Here is a 19689-nt window from a genome sequence, read left to right on the forward strand (position 1 = left end):
GTATATCATATATAATATGATTAGTACAAAATGACTGTGAGCAATGTCACCAAACCATTACCCCAACTTTATTTGATGCCCTGCACTCAATACTATGCCTCTTTTCCAAGAGTGTCTTCGTCTGTGAGCTGACATTATGATAACTCACAGAATACTATGTGACTATTTAACTAGTTGATATGGGTTTGGGAGATATAATTCCCCTTGTTTATCTGCTTGTGTAACTGGTTATGTTAGCAGTATTACCTGCAACTAAGAATGTTTTGCTCAGTTTTCAACTTCACACTCGAAGATATAAAACTAACCAGCAAGCAAGAATTAGGCATATGGGACCCAACAGGGTTTTGCCAACTAATCTGAAGTCTCCTGTCCTTTCTCCAGGGAAAAGTTTGGTCATCAAAGATAATTATATTTTCCTTTCTCATTTTAAAATCTTTTTAAAAATATTTTAATTTTATTCAATTTCACATTTTGAAAGAGGTAAATGATCTATTTTGCCAACACTGTCCAAGAAATCAGGAAACTTTCACTTCTATATACACTTCTATATAGGCCCTTCTATATAGGGCTCCACATGTCTTTCTGTTCCATAGCAATAAGATAGATAGTTTGATTTCAGTGACTTGTATTGTGTTTTTTTTGGTTCTTAACTGAAGGTAAACCCCAAACATATTTCTCCAGTAATTTCCGTGATCATAAGGAACTTGAATTGAGCCCAGTTCTCCTTTCCTGTTTAGACAAAGGGGTCATAATCAGTTTTGTTTCTGCAGACCGCTGAATTTACATTTCCATAATGCAATTATATACTGAGTATATGCTTATACATACCAGACATAATTTCTTGAGGGCTATCAGAAGTAGTACTCTGACATTCATGTAACTTACCACAGAGGCTAATTTACATAAAATAGAGGATAAATTTATCTTGGTATAAAGGGTACCTGAAGGTACCCAAGGTACTTTCCTGTACCTAAGCTATTTCAATGGCAACTCAGGTATTTCCATATGTCACTGTATTGCACAGGATCTACATACCTATAGTGCCCTCATTTCAAATCCTAGTTGCATCTTTTGTACCTCGCTGAAAATAAATGTGTCTTCCTTGAACAACATAGCAAGTATTGAATACAGTGTTCCATATCTTCATAATTAGTACTTAACAGACTAATACTTTCATTTCTCAACTTAAATATCACATCCAAGACTTACTAGTGTGTGAGAGTCATCCTGTGATTGACTGAGGTACCTGGATATTTCTTTTCTTCATTGTTCCAAATGAACCAGCCCTACTTACTGCTGAAACTCTGACAGAAGCACAGCTGTAATTATAACACTGCTCTGTAAAAGAATGAGGTCCTCAGCAATTTAAAACGGCCAATATCCATAATCTGTTCATTCTTAAGTATGAACCTAAGAAGGTCAGTTCACCTGGGATATGCAGCATTACACTTACTCAGCATGTTAAACATCTGTAGTCCACACATGAATTATTCTGATGCAGTTAATCATCAGAATAGAGAGCAAAGCCTACCTGCTGAGCCAAACAGCTTCTGAAACCAAGGAGCTAAAGACTAACGATAATCACAGAATTTGTAGTCTAAGTTTGCTATAAACCTGCAATCATCTTTGATAAGGCTCTGCTGATACAACACTAGACATCAGTGGAATTTGGTTACAGTTCAGTTTGTTTCAAAGAGGCATTTTTTGTGTAATTAACATTGTTGGATTATGTGTGAGAACACACTGTTCAGGAGGCTTTACCATCCTTGTCCTCAAGAGAAGTCAAATACTCATTTCCTGGGATAAAAATTTGTGTTTTGTTTAACTTAGCCCCTTCAAATAAGTTTGCTAATGCATTTTAATTAGTAGACAATTTCTTCAAAAATAAAAATGCAGATCCTCAAGCCTTCTTTTGCACAGCCTTTCATATCTTCAGGCTTGATGTACTTGTGAGACTGCTGAAGACAGTCTTGGAAAAAGCATGGATTGAGGTGTCTTTCATGCACAGACAATACACTGCTGTGTACTTCTTTCCTGTAAATGGTCTGGAAGAGTTGAAAGCTTTATCCTGTGCTTAGAAACCTGGTTGGATGATGCCAATTTAGTTTTTGATATACGAAAGGAACAGTAAGAAACAGTAAGAAATGAAAAAGACTATCAAACTAATGCTCACTTTTTCTCACTGTGTTCTGTATTTTAGCACTGAACACTAGATGCTCAAGTACCTGCTGTCATAATTTTCTCTTTGGTTTTTATTTTCTTTTTGTTTTGGTTTGGGTTGTTTTTTTTTAATTTTCAGTTGAAGCTGTAAATTCTGCTCACAGTTGCAGTAATCTACTTCCCCTGGGCAGGTAGCTATTTTCATGCATTCTCAGGAGATACAGCATTAAGATGATTCAGTTGCTACCCAGTCTGGCCCTTCTCTGTTAAGGGCTTTGTCTCATTGTGGAAGTCACAGTTTTTGCAAACCTTCATCTTTATTCTCCATATGTTTTTATTCCAGATGATGGAACGATGGGAGAATCAAGGCAGCCCTCAAACAAGTGTGTCCGCTCCAGCTATGCCACAGAATATTCCCTATCCACCCGCTCTTCACAGGAGTTCATTTCCTGATTCAACAGAGGCCTTTGATCCAAGAAAACCTGACCCATATGAGCTGTATGAGAAATCAAGAGCTATTTATGAAAGTAGGCGTAAGTGAAAATCCTGCTGACCATTTAGTATTTTAAGCTTTTGCCTATGAATGTGTCACTGTTGACATAATTTTCTGTAATTATCTTTTGTAATTTAAAGAAAGAAGCTATGAATCCAGTAAACAGAGGCCATTATAAGTGATTCAAAAACTCTACACTTACATATTTTCCCAGCTCTGGCCTAGATTCTGGTGTTTGACTTTCATAGTGTATTTTTCTTATATTTTTGCTCTCCTCATTTTGACTGTTAAATCCTTAGTGAAGAACAGTATATGTGCCACCATGTTTTACTGTGCTATTTTTCTTCATAGTTAACCAATAGGAAGATGTGAATTTATCAAGGAAAAAGCAGTTTCACTTACTTTCCCTTCAAAGTGAAGTTTTTTAAAGAAATTTCAAGTGTATTTGTTTTTATAATAATGTCTTTGTCAAGTTTTCACATTATCATTGGTGGTTTGAAAGTAACCCCTACCACCAAGTACTATTTGAAGACCTATACAAAACAGTACTGAGCCATCAAGATTTCCATCTTGATTTAATTTCTCATGTTTTTGAGGAATATATCACATATTTTTCACAGCAAGGGCGTTTATTCCTTTATTAAAGAACATTTTAACTAAAAACATTGTTCTAAATTGTCTGGAGCTTTTGTACTTACTTATTAAGATAATTTCTTAAAAATAGCTTATTATTTTACTGAAAGCTTTTTCATCATAGTCATTACTTACACATGCCACCTTTCAAATCATTTTATAAAGTACTTGCGCCTATAGATCAAATTATGTTATAGATTACACATAAAATATTCCAGCTGATCCAGACTAGCCATTAATATTAGTTGAGCCCAGAGGTCTGGAATGTACAAATTTCTCCAGCATGCAAAGGGATAGTCTAAAGGAAATACATTATTGTCCCAAACACTGGTTGATGCCATTCTTACTTGCCTTGGCCCTTATGCATTAGTTACAGCATCAGCATCTCTTCTTTAGCTTTGCTACTTCCAGTCCCCAGCAGAATGGATATGCTGGAGGAACACCACGGTTCATTTTACATCAATTCTAAGTGAACTCTAATCTAGTGCCTAAATTGCGTCTCAAATTCCCCAGTTCTTTGCCACTGTGGCCCGTGCCACCACTTTCTGCCACCGTGGTCCTGTTAGGGGAACACTTTTCAGTAGAGATTGTCACCCTAATACTCACTTTACATAATCCAAACTTTTTTTTTTTTGTTCTGGCAGGGAGGTGTTTGTGGTTTTTTATTTATTTAATAGGTGCCTGAAATTAAGATCCCAAATTTAAATCTAAGTACTTAAATAAATTGCTGACTTTTGAAGAATGCGAAATATCTTATTCTCCCTAAATATGGATTTGAGAACATACTTTGGACCCCTATAAAAAGGATTTAATCTTCAATTATAAACTATTAGACATAGGAACTAAGTTTTCCAGCTTATTTATGAATACCACGTAGCCCATGCTGGCTGGTATATTAATAAAGATCATGTACTAATGCAGTATCTTCCTCTGCTCCTGATGTTATTCTTGATGGGCAGGATTCTCAAGACAATGTACAAATACAGGCTATAATTTTCAAAATTTTAGAACTCTTTGAAGTATGGATCAGAATGCTGTGTGGAATGGGTCACACAGGTTTGAAAGAAGTAGGACTAGCTTTGAACAAAGTTTGGAAATAGTTTTCAGGCATCTCTCCTCTTTCACTTTTTCTTGTGCATTAAGAGCTAGAGTAAAAAATAAAAAATAAAAAGATTTGCCTGAGCTGAAATGCTGTTCCCCAAAGTGCAAGGATTTTGTATATGATAAAGGGAAAATAAACCATTCCATAGTTTTTATCTGCTTCATACCTCTGCTGAAAATGCACTTGGCTTCATATACTGCTTTAGGGAAAGGAAAACCCTTTGAAACCAGTCACTTCCCATATGGATAGCTTCTGGAGGTGAAGTACTTTAGCAAAAATCATTTGACAGAGTCAGAACCATCTTCTGTTGTTAGTCATCAAGCCAAGAGTGCAGACTTGAAGCACATTGGAATTGAAACTCCATTGAAACAAACATCTTTGTAAGACAATTAAGAAAAAGTCATCAATGCCACATATGTGTATGAGATACATATTTATACAACATCTTCTTCTCAATCTCCAATATGAAGAGTTCTATATTAACAGAATTGCCTAAATATTAATGACAACAAATAGGTTTGATCCATGTTTGCCCTCCATAAACCCATGGGAATATAGATCTGATGTCAACTACAAAGATTGGCTTACACCCCAGAAGGTTATATATTGCACCACAAGATATATTACAGTATTCAATAAAATAATTAAGTGATTCATTGTTATTCATGGGTCCCTTCTATGAGTTTTCTGAGCACTTCTTTGACCAATATGAACTCTAGTCTTTTACTGATATAATCTACTGTGTTCAGGAGCATATACTGCACCACAGGAAGAGCTTCCAACTTGTAGGTTGGAGTTATGCTAAAGCCTGTGTTTGAATGGTATAACTGCATTTGAAATCTCTCCAAGAGGTAACTGGAAATTGTAAATGAGCCTTTTTCATCCAGCTATCTAAAGTAATTAAAAATCATGAAGCTGCTAGGCCTAAAATAAGAAAGTGAGGGTTGGAAAGCAAGACTGCAGTAATCAGTCCTCCCAGACTTCCAGCAGAGTCCTGTCTTCTAGCTAATCCTGAAAACTTAAATTTGTTCTCTACTTACACCTCTATCCCTTCAGCATTTTCTCAAAGTCTTAATTCCCAACCAGATCTTGTCTGTGATCATTCATATCCTTTAGTCATAAATAGCTGCCTCCAAAGACCTCTATTCTCCCTGACATTTTTCTTTCATGAATACCATAAGCACACATCTTAGCAAATTCAATTTGTCAAACCATTGATTGCTTTTATTCTCTACATAGTGCTACTGTTTCCTGAAGAAAGAAACAACAGGGAGGAAATCCATTACTGAGTCAAGTAATTGTCATCTAATTTGAGTATATAGGAGAGACAGTTTCAAGACAGTAAAGTTTCCTACCATATGGCACTGTCAGGTTGGTTATCTTTGGTAAGAGCATACCCTAAATGTGCACAGCAAAAGTTCAGCTACTTCATTTTTTAAGTACTTCTTATCTCAAAGCAAGTTTATCTTATCTCCTGGCAGGACCTTCTTTTCATCTTCATCTTCTAAAAATAGGGCAAAGAAGTGAACAATCATGACCTGGAAAATTCAGAAAGAAAGAGAGTGCTAGATTTTTGTTTCTCTTACAGTGAATCTCTGTAACTAAACAGTCCATTTTTGTACTGCTATGGCTCTGAATTTCTACAGATTCTTTTATTAGAGGGTCTCCCTGCAGTCAGCACTCGCCAGGACCTCATCAAAGCCTCCTGCTCCCCTATCAGGGAGTTAAGCAAGTTATTCATCACAGTGTAGTTCTGTGGGGAGCACAAGTGACGTGACTCAAAGCAGAGCAAGAACTAGACTTGAGAAGCCTGATTTACAGGATTTTGCTCTAGCTCATCCCTACCTAATGATAGCAAGAAAGAGGCTTCAAGCAGGAAGTCTCAATGAAAAAGGATGATTTTCATTCTAGAGGAAATGTTTTTCCACCTAAGGAACATGAAGAACCTGCAAGACCCTGTGTGATAGCGAGATTTCAATTTTTAATGATTACATATGAATTACAAAGGACTACTGCTTCTACAGGGGAAACAGTTTTATAGAGACAATCAAATGATGCATTAGTACAAATCCAGAGTGCAACTCAATTTTGTAAGTCATAGCACCTGGAAAAATTGTTTGTCATGAGTTAGCTGTTACCTGTCAGCTCCTACCTCTTAGCTGTCACCTGCCTCTGCTGTCACCCATGAACTGTGCTCAAAGCTCTAAGTAGCCAAAAAAGGAACACAAGGTGTTTCCAAGGACTGAGGAAGATTACCCCATCGTCTAAAACAACTACTTAAAAGCTAAAGAAGGGAAATTGTTTTCTGCTTGCTTTCTGTCCTGTCTCTCTGTTTCTGCTTTTTTTTTTCTCGTTTTCTTGTTTAGTTTTTTTTTTCCTCTCTTCCCCCCTCCCCTCTTATTTCTTTTTCACGGTGAAGAGAACCTACCTAAGTTTCTGCTGTGACGTTGTTTTGCTAAACTCAGAAACAGAGGAGAAAACCTGCTCAAATAACTGGATACTTTTTCTTTTTTTCCATCCAAATGTTAATTCTAGGCAAATCCTTTAACTCCTTTCTCCTTAAGAAAACTATGAGATTGTAAGTTACAGTTTGACTCTCCTGATAACCATGGAAGTTAGGTACAGAAGCTAGAAAATGGAATATCAAATCAGGAATTTCCTATTCATGAAAAAAAATTATGACTTGATATGCAGCAGTTGTTACAGCTGTGACTGGAGCTCCATAGTTATCTTTGGGAGAACTCATTCTCTTGAATTTTACATTTTTGCCTTTATAAATTCTCCTTATCCTTTCTTATATTTTATATTGAACTCTGGTTATTGTAAATTCACAGTTTATAACAAACTTTGTTCAGAGGCCCCTGTAGGCAGATATTAGACAGGAGACACAAAACTGTTGGGAATCATAATGCCATAATATTTCTCTAGTTTTAAAATATATAAAAGAAATTTGGTTTTATATTCCTCTAAGGAAATCAGTAAAATAAAACATTTTTTACAGTGATTAGGTTACATTTGTTCTTCATTTAGTGTGGTAGCCAAGACTGGTGATGTGACACAGAAATGCCAGTAGGAAGAATGAGAAGCTGGTGATAAGCTCTCATTAAAAGTGAAATCTGAGCAATTACAGTTTCACCTTTAACTGGAAGCACAAAGGTTACTTTCTTCAAAATCTCCCATGTTATTTTCTCCTCTGACCACAGTATTGTGAATTTCCCAAGTCCCTTTCAAAACTATCAGCTGTTTTATGCACTGCAATTTTGTTTGCTGCCAGAGATTTAGACAAACTGGAAAAGGACCAAAAAGTAAACTTCACCAACAGCTGTGAAATATGTAAATATCAAATGTATTATCATCATTAGCCTCCATAACATAAAGTGCTTTCTTATGCAGATTTATAAGTACCCTTCTCTAAGGGTTACAGACAAGCAGTCCAGTTCATATTCACAGGCTACCTTTCCTCTGGAGTGTCACTGCAGGTATTCAGCACAGGTTTGTGTTAAGGTAGGAAAGGTTTGTCAGATAGCATTATACTGACTCATAATGTGTAACTTTGAAAATACCAATCTTGCAGAAAAATACTAAGGCAATCAAGGTTTCCTAAATTTGATAATCATGGAAGATAAAAAAAAATATTAGGTGTCTAGAACTGAATGCATTATCTCCTGAAGGGTTCTATGGCATACTCTACAGAATTTTCCTGCCAGTGCTTGTTGGCTGAAGAGCTACACAGTTACATTCTTAAAAACTGAAGGAAATTTTCCCCATAATTTTTACTACAATTTTTTCAGACAGTATTTTCCTGACCAAAAAAAAAATTACCTCTTAACAATTTTTCCCATTTTTGCTCATTTCTAGTCTAAAAAAATTCACATTTTGTTTATGGTGCTTTAAAAAATATATGTATACATATGTATGCAGATGTATATATACATTGAACTATGATGACATGAGATACGTAGTATTCTGAAGTATCATATAAAGGGGGTTTTTGTATGGGTAAAGGGTTTGAGACTACAAGTTAGAAAATCAGGTTCTAGGTTCAGATCTTCCTTGAGCTCAGTTTACAATATCTTTCAATATTTCTATTCATCACTTAGTGCCCTTTATGTCAGTAAGTCATGCCTGCCTTCACTTAGTAAATAAAAGTATTGGAAATTGCTAATTAAGACGTATTATCATCAAACTACTCCTTGATCTAGAGTATGAGCAACTGAGTTATAAGAAGGTAATTTCTCAAAGCAATTGTCAAACAGCCCATGTTGGCATATTCTTTGCATCTATTGCTACCCCAAGCATAGAAAAAGTCTAAGAACTTATATTACTAAATGAATGTAATCCTTTGTTTTTAATAAGAAATCATACATAATGAAAGGAGAGGAAATTAATCAGTCCAATGTCAAATAGTTTTGTATTGTTTGTCACTGAAGAAAGAGTTACTCACCATGACAAAATGGATTTGTTGCTTACAAGAACTGACAGTGAAACCCAAAGCATTTTCAAATGGAATTATGAGTTTATCATCATCGCAGTACCATGGATGTAAAATGATTTGATTGCTGGATTGCAAAGTAGGTCCCAAGTGACCTCTGCTAATATGAAGTGTCAGTTTTACAGCTGATGACAGTATTAAAGATGCAGTATTCCTTTCTCTTGAACAATTTACACTTTACTAGAAGGTATACAAATAGGTTTTGATCTGCAAAGTGGCAGTGTGTACTTAAGAAGTCAAAGTAATAATTTAAGAAAACTGACTTGCAGGCATTCGGGAGTTGACCACAGGTGCATGAGACAAATGGGTTCTGCATTGCCTGTGTGCTGTGTCAAACTGCTGCTTGCACAGCGCTGGTAAGGGCATTGCAGCATGGTCACATTCATTCTTCTCATTTTTGAAACTCCTCTTTACCTAAAAAGCATGGCTAGTACTGAGATGCTGAAATATAAATGTGCCCTAGTGCTAGTTTTGTTCCATGTGTTTAGCATTCAACAAAGTCTGATCTAGAAAACAACAGAGTATGGAAAATAAATATTATCATCCCTATCTTTCATAATTCTCCCTCCAGAGAGAATACCAGTGGCTCCACTGGTGCCAATAAGAATATCCTTGTGTCATGTTGTGGGTGAATTGTGTTCCTATGGCTCTATCTTGACAGCAAAGAAACCTGCTATTTTCACCATTGATTTCATTTAAATCAGAATTGTGTCCCAGATGTTGTCTATTGCTTATCTCTTTTCACAAATATTTTGCAGTTTTCAAGCTATGAGTGTAATTTATTTTACACTAAACGTGCAGACGTACAAGCTTTTTACTATGCTATCTTCTAATAGCAAAATTAATCTTGGCTTTGCTTTCATCATAGAATGGTTATCAGAATTATTTGGGTTGGAAGGGACTTAAAGATCATCTGCTTCCTGCCCCCAACTCTTGATGTATAGCAAGATTCTTCAAAATGCACAGCTGCATCCTCGTTCTCCAGAGCACACAGTCGTCCCTATGGTGGAGATTTATTTTGGTTACAGTTATACACAAATAGCAATTAAGAAGAATAATTTTTAGTTTTACTTTCCCAATTCTTGTTTCTAGGACAGGTTAGCTGAACTAAAAAAAAAATTGAAATCAGCAAAATTACTGAGTATTTTATTATTCATTCAAGCTTACTTTATAATTATTTCATTGCTATTTCACATGAAAGGTTACAACTACTCATGGCAATGCAGCTGCAGAAGTTCAACCAGAAGGGCTTCATATGGAGAATACAGAAATCTTATGTCATCATTTTAAAACTTTCTGCACTTTGAATGCCTGTTCATGATGGCAGTGTTGGGCAGCCTCATCTCTTTTTCCTGACCTCTCCAAAATTGCCTTCTGCTGCCTCATTTCCTGTGAGGTGGAGGCAGGATGGTTAACATATTAGAAAAACTTCTATTAAAAGTTTAGAAAATGTCAAAATTAATTTAGTAACAAATAAATGGAAGGTTTCAAATTGCCTTCTGTAAAAGTTAGTTTCCTATAAATACTAATTGATAGATTTTTATAAAACAAAGCTTGCTGGAGTCTCTCAGTATTCTGTTAAAATTACCAGCTCAATCAGTTTGTTCTTAGCAGATAGAAGACATGAGGATAGCTGAGGAGCAGGACCAGCAGTCCTTCCTCTTCACTTGTCACTTGCTTTTCTGTAGTCTTTGAACACAGAACTATATGAGTTTTGAAAAAAAATATTTAACTCTGCATTTGAAATGTGGAGACCTTGCTAATTCAGTCCCTGCTAAATGTTCTACACAGTTCTTTCCTCTTTTGAAGTTCTCTGCTAGTTGCCAACAACTTGGCTTGTCATGTGAGCACAGCTCTCTAGAGTTTATATTCTGTTTTTCAAAGTAAAATAATTATGTCAGTGACATAATCACAATTATCCTGTACTGCACAGAGACCCGTACTGCTGACAGCAGATTCTTCCTAAAATGAACATTGCTTTGTGTTTACCAAAAACGCAAGTCTGCACTTAGGTTTGCCTTTCTGGTGATCATACATTTAAAAGCTTTAAGGTTTGATTCAATGTCTTCAGCATAGCACAGTTCCAAGTTTTGTGTGTGTGAAGTCCTACACTGCAATGAGAACACATGCTAGATGCTGAATGCTTGATTACAAGATGATAATTAACTCTCTTCATGAAACTCTACATGAAGCTCTGCAAGGCAGAGGAACAAAAGCCGTATCAGACTTCATCAGATTAGCTTTGAAGGAAACTACCTCATTGACAGGCACTTTTGCTTGATCACAGACAATAATTCACAAAAAAAGTCACTGCTAACTTATTTAAAATATAAGGCTGCGTGTCTTGACAGAGCAAGTTGTTCCCTAATTTGTCACAGTTTGAGCATGATGGTGTTTCTTTCACTTTGCTACTTGAGGCCAGTTCTGGGGGATATTAGGAAGACTGCAAGCAGAAATGGAAACACAGAATGCACCAATCTCACAGCAGCTCCAAAGAGCAATTCTAGCTGAGTGACCGAGAGAAAAAGCTTATGTCCTTTCAAAGCTAAAAGCTTATGGAGACTACCAAGATAAAATTGCTTTCTGTACATTAAAATCATTCTGTCTCTTAAGAATTCCATTAAAATCTTGAAAGGCTGTGAGTAAAAAAATCATTTCTCCAAGTTTGCAGTGGAGCAGCATCAGTTTCAAAGGGTTTGGTTTTTTTTTTCGGGAGTTGTTCTGGTGGAATATTTTACATTTAGATAGTACCTCTCACCTCAAGGATCCCAAATCACTGTACAAAATCTGAAGCATGTGAAGGAATTACCTCCTTTAACCATCAAATTAAAGATGGGTAGCCACCTATAAACTAAAATAACATAGCCCACATGACACAACTCAACTCAGAGGGGGAACACAAATAGAACAGGAACACCAAATCCAAGAGGAAGTTCCCATCCAGTGAACCTGAATTTGGACAGGTCATGGCTGCTACATAAATATTCTTACCAAAAGAGTCGTAAGACTTTCAGTGGTTTTCATTTCCATTTCTGGGAAAATGTCTTTGCTCTAGAGCAACTAGTTCAGTATTGTCTCAAGTGAACTGTGAATTACTCAGCTGCTGCCATTACAGCCCATGCTGCCTTTAGGAAGCCGTACACCAGAAGGCAGGTAGCTTTAGTCCAAATTCTTTCAAAGTGTTATGGAACTTCCATAGAAGTATCTCACCACATACATTCGCATATTTCCAGAAGACTTAGCCAAAATTGCTGGCCTACAATGCATTCTCTGGCTTCTTGCTTCCTGGAACTACCTACTTAGAATATTAAATCCACACCTGTCTTCCTTCTGTCTCAGAAAGATAATATTTACTCATCACTGTTCTACAAATGCTGATTGAAAGACCTTAGCCTGTTTATACCATGAAATATCCATGGTATGATATTCTGGTTTAGAGTCACATGAATGCATTAGTGCTTTATTTGCCCTTTTGTTGTGGGTAGGCCAATGGATGGCCACCTCTGGTTTGGAATGTTTTGCAATTCACTCTGGATGCTGCCAAGATAATAAAAAAGAAATTCTTGTTCAGAATGTTGCAAATTCAGCAAAGGAAGCGTGACTGAATTCAGCTAGGGACTCATTCCCAATTCCTCTAATGTGGGCAAAGTAGTGTTATCTGAAAACAAAACAGTAATTTGCTGCATTTTGCCTAGTGAAATACAAATACTTTGAAACCACCTGCATGAAAAGTGTGGTAAAGGGTTTTGCCTGCATTTGCCTTCACATACAATCAGTGGTTATTGGCAACGTACATCCCTCTAGCAAACTCTTGCTCTTCTTGATGACAAAAGACATTTTGCAATTGTGTTATATAAGGGCAGTGGTCAAGTCATCTAAACACAACCATTAAACTTTCCCTTTTATTGCTGTACTTGAATAAGGACAAAGGACAAATATTGTCACTAATTTTCACAGCTTAAAACGCACTACACACTAACAATTTTACCTTCATCAGAACCTATATTATGTTAAAGAAACATTACCATCTTACCATCTGTTTGACTTTGCATAGAAATAAATAGGGAGGTCATCATCTAGCAGGAATATTATATATACCGCCTAAAAAGTGAAGAAGGAGGGGAGAAGAAAAAAAATACAAGAAAAAGTAGAAATTGCACTTTAGTAATTTAAAACACAGCAGAGAAATTGATGCTGCATCTTTAAATAACTTGAGAAATGTATTTCATCTTTAATTCCCCATTTTCCTATTCAGAACAAGTGCTGCCCAGGAGTGGTTTTCGAGCGGATTCCTCTGGCAAGTATTCTTCAGCCTTTGTTGTTCTGTAAATTAGTTGTCCTTCATTTTATGTTTTAGTTATTCTTCTTTCTTTATCATTTCTCCAAATAATGGCCAGTCATGACTACCCAGTCACCATTTTATTTTGTATGATTCTTGTGGGGTTATAGAATGCTTAGTCTAAATCTTTTTATAATAGATTTGCATTTTGAGAAAGAAAAAACATTTCTTTTTCCTCAGTCAATTTTTGTGTATGTTTTAGTGTGTTTTATGTGTACTTTCATACATTAGTGTTCAATCTTTAGCATAAAAATGTATCTCTATAATTCATGCCCAAATCAAAACTTAAACAATACTTTTTGTAAAACTGAATTTAATTCTATCCCCTAAATATGTCTTGGGCTGTAAAAATGTAAAAGCAAAAACTTTCAAAATTGGGAGATTTTTGAGGTGTTTGAATCAACACTGGTCTTGTAAAATGGCAATGGACTTCTTAAAAAAACAACAACATTTGATTTCTCAGTGTGATTATGTTAAATGAACAGTTAAAACAGGCATCCCATACCAAAAAAAAGGCTATCTTGACAATCTCATTAAAGTCTTTTCAAGTCCTGCACAGTTTGGACAGAGATCCTAAATTAAATATTATATTGGCCTGGTTTTGTATACCCCAGCAGGGTTTATACATTGAATAACTGTGTTAACACACCAATTCTTTTTTCCTTTTTTTTTCTTTGATGATTTTCATACTGAAACCTTTATTTGCCAGTTTTCCTCTTTATAAATATCAAGAGGAAATATGTATGGCTTTTTAAAAGGCTACTCTCATTGTAGACCAGCAGACCCATTACTGTTTTCAAGCTTTTCACATCTTTCAAGAGCATCTGAAACTCAGATGAAGTTATTGTAGTGTTGTGTCAATCACAGTTCACAATTTCTAATTATTTATATGAAACAAAAATCTTCGCCATCTTCATCAAGGGAGTCCTAATTAGTTTTTCTTTTTAGCAGATAAGTTGAGTACACCTAGAAAGATTGTAAAATTATCACAGCAAAACTCTTCATCTTTGCTTTAATTGCAATATAGAAGAGATTTAATAAAAAAATTCTATATCAACATTTACAGCATCCTCCCAAATATCAGATTTAACACTGTAAAATCACATAGCACTTGTTCATCTTGACTCACACAGGAAATCAATTAATTGTCTTCAGGGATATATTTTCTCAACATTTAAGAAACAATTGCATGTACGTTAATCAGTGTCTAATTCACCTACCTATTCAGGTGAATACAGTACAGAAAGCTAGCTCAGAGTAGATAATCACATCTTCACTTGTGAGATCTCGTTATTGTTCAGTAACAGTCTATTCTGATACCATTACATTTAAAGTAAATTCCCCGTCATCCAGGAACCAGAATTTCCCCATGCTCTTTACCATCCCCACTGTGCAGCAGTGGTCAGATCACAGCTTGTCCAATACCATTCTCAAAGTCATGGGGGAGCCAGGTGATTTTATAACCTAGCAAAGTGAATTGGTGTGGTTTTTTGTCTTCTAGGCCAAATGATCAGTTAAGAAAGTTTTCATTTACACAAAAAGGAAGAAACTAAATTCTGTAACTATAAAAAAAGAGAATGAAGTTACTAGCAGGCAAAGCTAAAGTTCTTGTTCTAACATAAATGTGTACGGAGGAAAGCAGGAACAGGGAACATTGTCATTCTGGCACAGGATACCCCTTTTATATGATCAAAAATATTGACTTAAGTTGAAACTCTCCTTTTGATGAAACTGGTAGGAGACAGGACATTAACGTGTATTAAGTTGACAGGAAGGATAAGCTATGTTAATTCAGTATTGGCTTGACTCCCGTGTCTGCAACCTATTCATTTCTTCTTACTTGGCACGAACCACAAGGTGCTAATCTAAGTTAGCAAGAGAAAACAAAAAGACACATTTTCCATGATGAAGTTATATTAACCAACAGTTTGCAGTACACTGCAAGGCACAGGAGCGTAATTTTTCTGTAAGTAGAGGTAATTTTCTTTCTATGATCAATTGAAAATCTGCTCCAGCAAGAAAACCCAAGATTTAGTCTATCTAACAATCCTTTGTAAGGAAAAAAAAAGTACCAGAGTCCTAGAGAAGTAAGCACTGGAGGAATATCAGATGAAATGTAATCATTTACGTGGGTAAGAACACTTGATCAGTGTATATTCAAGAATAACGAACTGCTGCCACGTAACAGTAGGGGCATCCAGTAAATCTACCAAGCATGAGCTCCTGTAGGAAAAGTACATATTAATGAACAGCTTACCTGTCTTTCAGAACCGGGAAAAAAGGGATCTCAGTAGCACCAGGGCTTTAGAACATATTTTCTATCAAAGATGAACTGCCGATATGGAGATAAACTGAGAACCATGGGAAAGGAGTTTAGCAGAAGTTGGTTGCTCAGATTAATCTGGTAACTGATTTTCTACACCAAACAAGCTTAATCCATTTATACTTCAACTGGAAATTTTACAAAGTGCCAGATATAATTGAAACATTTTTACATTAGCCTGGAGAAGACAGTGCTTATCACGAAATATAAAGAGCTATGGCTAGAAAGCAGGTAAACATTCCTACTAAAAGAACAGTTTCTGAACTGAAAGGCTAATATTATTGGAGAGCCTTGCATTAAATCTTCTGTCTTATTTTCATTAATGAATTAAGCAAAAAAAACAAGGGTATAAACCCGGTCCACCTTCAGAGAGGTAACCTGAGGAATCTATGGTGTAGCTGTCTCCAGACCAATGCAGAGGTGGTCAGTGCAGCCAGTAGAGTCATACCATACCAAGCATGAAAGCTGAAATAACCAACAGCACCAGCAGAGTGTTACACAAGCAGTCTTGTGTACTAGTCAGTCACTGGAGATACTGTGATATTACTGCAAAAAGTAAGTAAATTTATGGGATGCAATCCATCAGTGAAAACTCTGAATGAAACAGGTGACCTAGCAACAAAGACCACAAAGAAGCTCAGGTACCAGTGCCTTCTTTGCCTGTGTCTTTACTAGTAAGGTCTGTGTGCTGTTTGCTTGCAGAGGTTTGCAATAACAGGAAGCTGGACTAGATGACCCAGGGATCCTTTCCAGTCCCATGTTTTGTCTCCTTAGCAGGACAGAAAAGAACATTTTTCAAAAGCAGTTTTCAGTGGCCTGGTAAGAGTTGACAGAGAATGGTCTCCACAGACTTCTAACCTTTAGGAAGGAAGGTTCTTCTGAGTAAGCGTGGTGGCACAGTCAGTTAATCCAAAGGCTTCTGAACTGTGTTAGAGGTCATAAAAAAGTATGCCCATATACAGTATTTTTTAACCTAAACCTATTCCTGGCCAATCTGGCTTACCTATTCAATTTTAAATGGGAAGAAAAACAGTGTCTTTTAGAAGAAATAGTACCTCTTATTTTGGAGTCTGGTACCAACATTAGTTTGGATGAGCTTTGTCAGCGTATCTGTTTGAGGGATGTTTTCATCTCAGTTTGCCAAAGCAAGTATTCTTCACAACCTGACATTCTTGTACATTCCCAACTGTACATATTCTTTCACATGTGTGCAAATAAAGGTAGTGCTTGGTTTGTGACAGACTGCTGGAAACAGTGCCTTTGAGTGTTAGACCTGAGTTACAAATGGTGATCATACTGTATCTATCTACAAAGCTCTCTCCCTAGTGATAAGCCTCATCCTTGTAGGCACAGCAAATCAGGTAGAGATAAAGTATTTCTTTAATCTGAAAATTCCTTTGCCTCTTACAACTTGTAAACAATTTGCATTAAGTTAACATATTGTACATGCAAAAACTTTATTTGTTCTTTTATATACTGTTGAGACACTTATCAAATAAATTGAAAAAGTCAGTATAATAAGCTGTTCAGTTCTCTTTGGGTTCTCAATATATGACAAGTAAGTTGGTAGGGAAAGGTAATACTTTTATTTTACCAATTGAAATATTTGTGGTTCAATCTCTTACCAATATAGATTGTTGAAATAATGCACTATGCTGCTATCTATAGAGGATTTTTAATTGCACAGTCATAGTATAGGACCAGTGCATGTAGTTCTGTATTTGTCTTTGCAAGACTTGACTGAAATAGATTCAGCTTTAATCCCAGACTAAACCTGGGATCTGCTCAATTCCACAGTTTATGAGGTGTTCACTGATGGCTCTGAGGGGAGATCTATGAAAGATGCTGAAGTACCGTGTTTCAGCCATCTGTAGTCCCTCATGTCCTGAGGAAACAAGGCACAACTGGCCACAGTTTGCTGAAATAATGATCAGTTTGATGAAATAAACCTACTCATCGCTTTTTGTCTCTGGGGGTTGGCAACAAGCTGACCAAAGCTGTCATAATATGTAGACCAGAGTGCAATTCCTAGGAATGACCATTCCTGTTAATCACTGTCCTGCTTTAAGTGATGAGCCTAAAGCATCTCTGAGCATGCAGACAAAGCAATAGTCACAATAAACAAGTTCTTAGTCCCTTAAATGCTTACAGTTTCACTTCGTAATATTTGAAATTTTATTCAATTATTATTATTTTTGACCCAGAACAATAGGTTCTTTCAAGTGAAGCTAAAGACACTTTTATAAGAAAATGTCTTTTAAAAGACACTTTGTTCCTGAATTGATATTTTCCAGGACAGAATATATTTTTACAGCCAGGTTACACGGGCATATGGAAGCACAATCTTAAGGATTCAGAAAGCTGTTGAGACTTTAATTGGGTAGCTTTAAGGAGTTCAAGTTAATGATGCTAGCCTCCAGTTTAAACCCTAAGACTTAGAGGCTTATAATGAGAGCTTTCGTCAAAACTCTTTATTGAGAGTATTACCTGAAAGTGAATACTTAAAAGCTACATTACATAAAAAGACATACTGCTCTATATCTGTGTTTGGAACTTAAATGACCTGTAATGATTTTCATCTTTTGCAACTTGGACTGATGTATCTCTATCTCCCATTTCAGTTTATTCTTTTTAGGGTTTAATGAACTGCAAGGAAAACACAAATTAAATACCAGAGGTGGATGAACAGCAGTCCATTATGCAGTCAGTTTTAGGAAGAAGACACCTTTATAGCCTCTATTTTGGACAGACTTTTCCAGTACTGTTCTTCTATGAATGTATTCTAGTTTGGTTTAGTGTATTCTACTGAACATAATCATCCTTCAAGAGATAACCTGCATTTTCAATTCTCTTCCTTGTCTGTGGCCCATTTGTTTCCACCAGCTCTAACCAGGATGCCATTAGTCATGTGCAATGAACACAAGGTGGGAGGGAAGATGGTGCAAATTCTCAAGACAAAGCCAATATGCTTTGCTCAGTGGGATTTCCCTTTAAACCAGGTCCCGATTACAAGGAGTTGGATGTTCACCTTCGGAGAATGGAGTCTGGGTTTGGCTTCAGGATCCTGGGAGGAGATGAGCCTGGACAACCTGTGAGTTATTTCTTCCTGATTTTCCTTTTCCTTCCACATTCTAAAGTCTGTGTAAAGGTCAGAAAAATATCACTACATAGCTGAACCCAAATGAATACTGTGTTAAGGCTATAAGTAAAATGGCTTTTATTCATCCATAGAATAAGACAGAACTCTCAGGTTGTTCACATCTGAAAGATGTAACAGTAAATTAAATTGGAATCAGAAGGCATTAAGGTAGAAACAGTGCATCACTCATCCCATTACTTCAGAGTGTGACCTGGCATCTCTTAATCTTGACTTTCCAAACCCAAGTTTAAGCAGAAGGTTTTAGAAATCAAATTATGTAAGACTATCTATAACCATGTCCAATGTAGGCAGACTGTATGCATAATATATGCATAAGGTTAAAAGATACTGTCAACAATGCAGTTTATTTCCAGAAACACAGAAGGTCCCACCAGGGAACAGTGGTCCATGTTGCAGGTTAGATGTCAACATCATATGATACATCAGGCATAAAAATAGTAGCTGTATACCATTCAGAGGGAGACATCCCTGTAACCAAATAACAGGTAACAAAACTAACATAGATTCACTGCAGGTGAAATAAATATATAACATAAAACATATACACAATATTTAAAAGAAATGTTGTAGAAGCCCAGAGGATACGGGGCTAATGTGTGAGACATCACAAATATTACACATTTTGATAAATTAATGGTATATGTAAATACTAGAATTTTGAGAGAACAGGCAGAATTAGTACTCCTTCAGAAAAATCTTGATGATGTAACCATATTTTGGCAGCGAGGACTAATCCCAATCAATAATAATAGTGTTTTATTATCACAACCTTATGCACAGTCTGAGTCCTGTGTTACCACATTTCTGACATAAGGTATAACTAATTAATAGATTTATATATTCCCTAGTTGATAGATTTGTGTATTCTGTATTCAAATGCATACAGAATAATATAGTTTTCATTCAAGCATTAGCATTAAACAGCACATGGCTCTGAGAAATAAAGCTATTTTAAAATTTTCAACATCTGTCAAAGTACTGATAAAT

General features: G+C 36.1%; 1 protein-coding gene across 12 annotated transcripts in view; it reads left to right on the forward strand.

The window, feature by feature from the left end:
* MAGI2 (membrane associated guanylate kinase, WW and PDZ domain containing 2) overlaps nt 1-19689 on the forward strand; it is a 722750-nt gene that overhangs the window by 632489 nt on the left and 70572 nt on the right. For 7 of the 12 annotated variants that reach the window (XM_039383531.1, XM_039383530.1, XM_027730044.2 and 4 more), the window contains 3 exons: nt 2504-2693; nt 13136-13177; nt 18542-18633. In XM_039383531.1, coding sequence (XP_039239465.1) covers nt 2504-2693; nt 13136-13177; nt 18542-18633 — 324 coding nt within the window. The remainder of the gene's footprint in view (nt 1-2503; nt 2694-13135; nt 13178-18541; nt 18634-19689) is intronic. The other 5 variants (XM_039383532.1, XM_027730037.2, XM_027730039.2 and 2 more) reach the window with 3 other exon arrangements.

The sequence above is a fragment of the Pipra filicauda genome, unplaced genomic scaffold (genome assembly GCF_003945595.2).
Source record: "Pipra filicauda isolate LSUMZ 115617 unplaced genomic scaffold, ASM394559v2 scaffold314_size1190085_pilon, whole genome shotgun sequence".
Lineage (NCBI taxonomy): Eukaryota > Metazoa > Chordata > Aves > Passeriformes > Pipridae > Pipra > Pipra filicauda.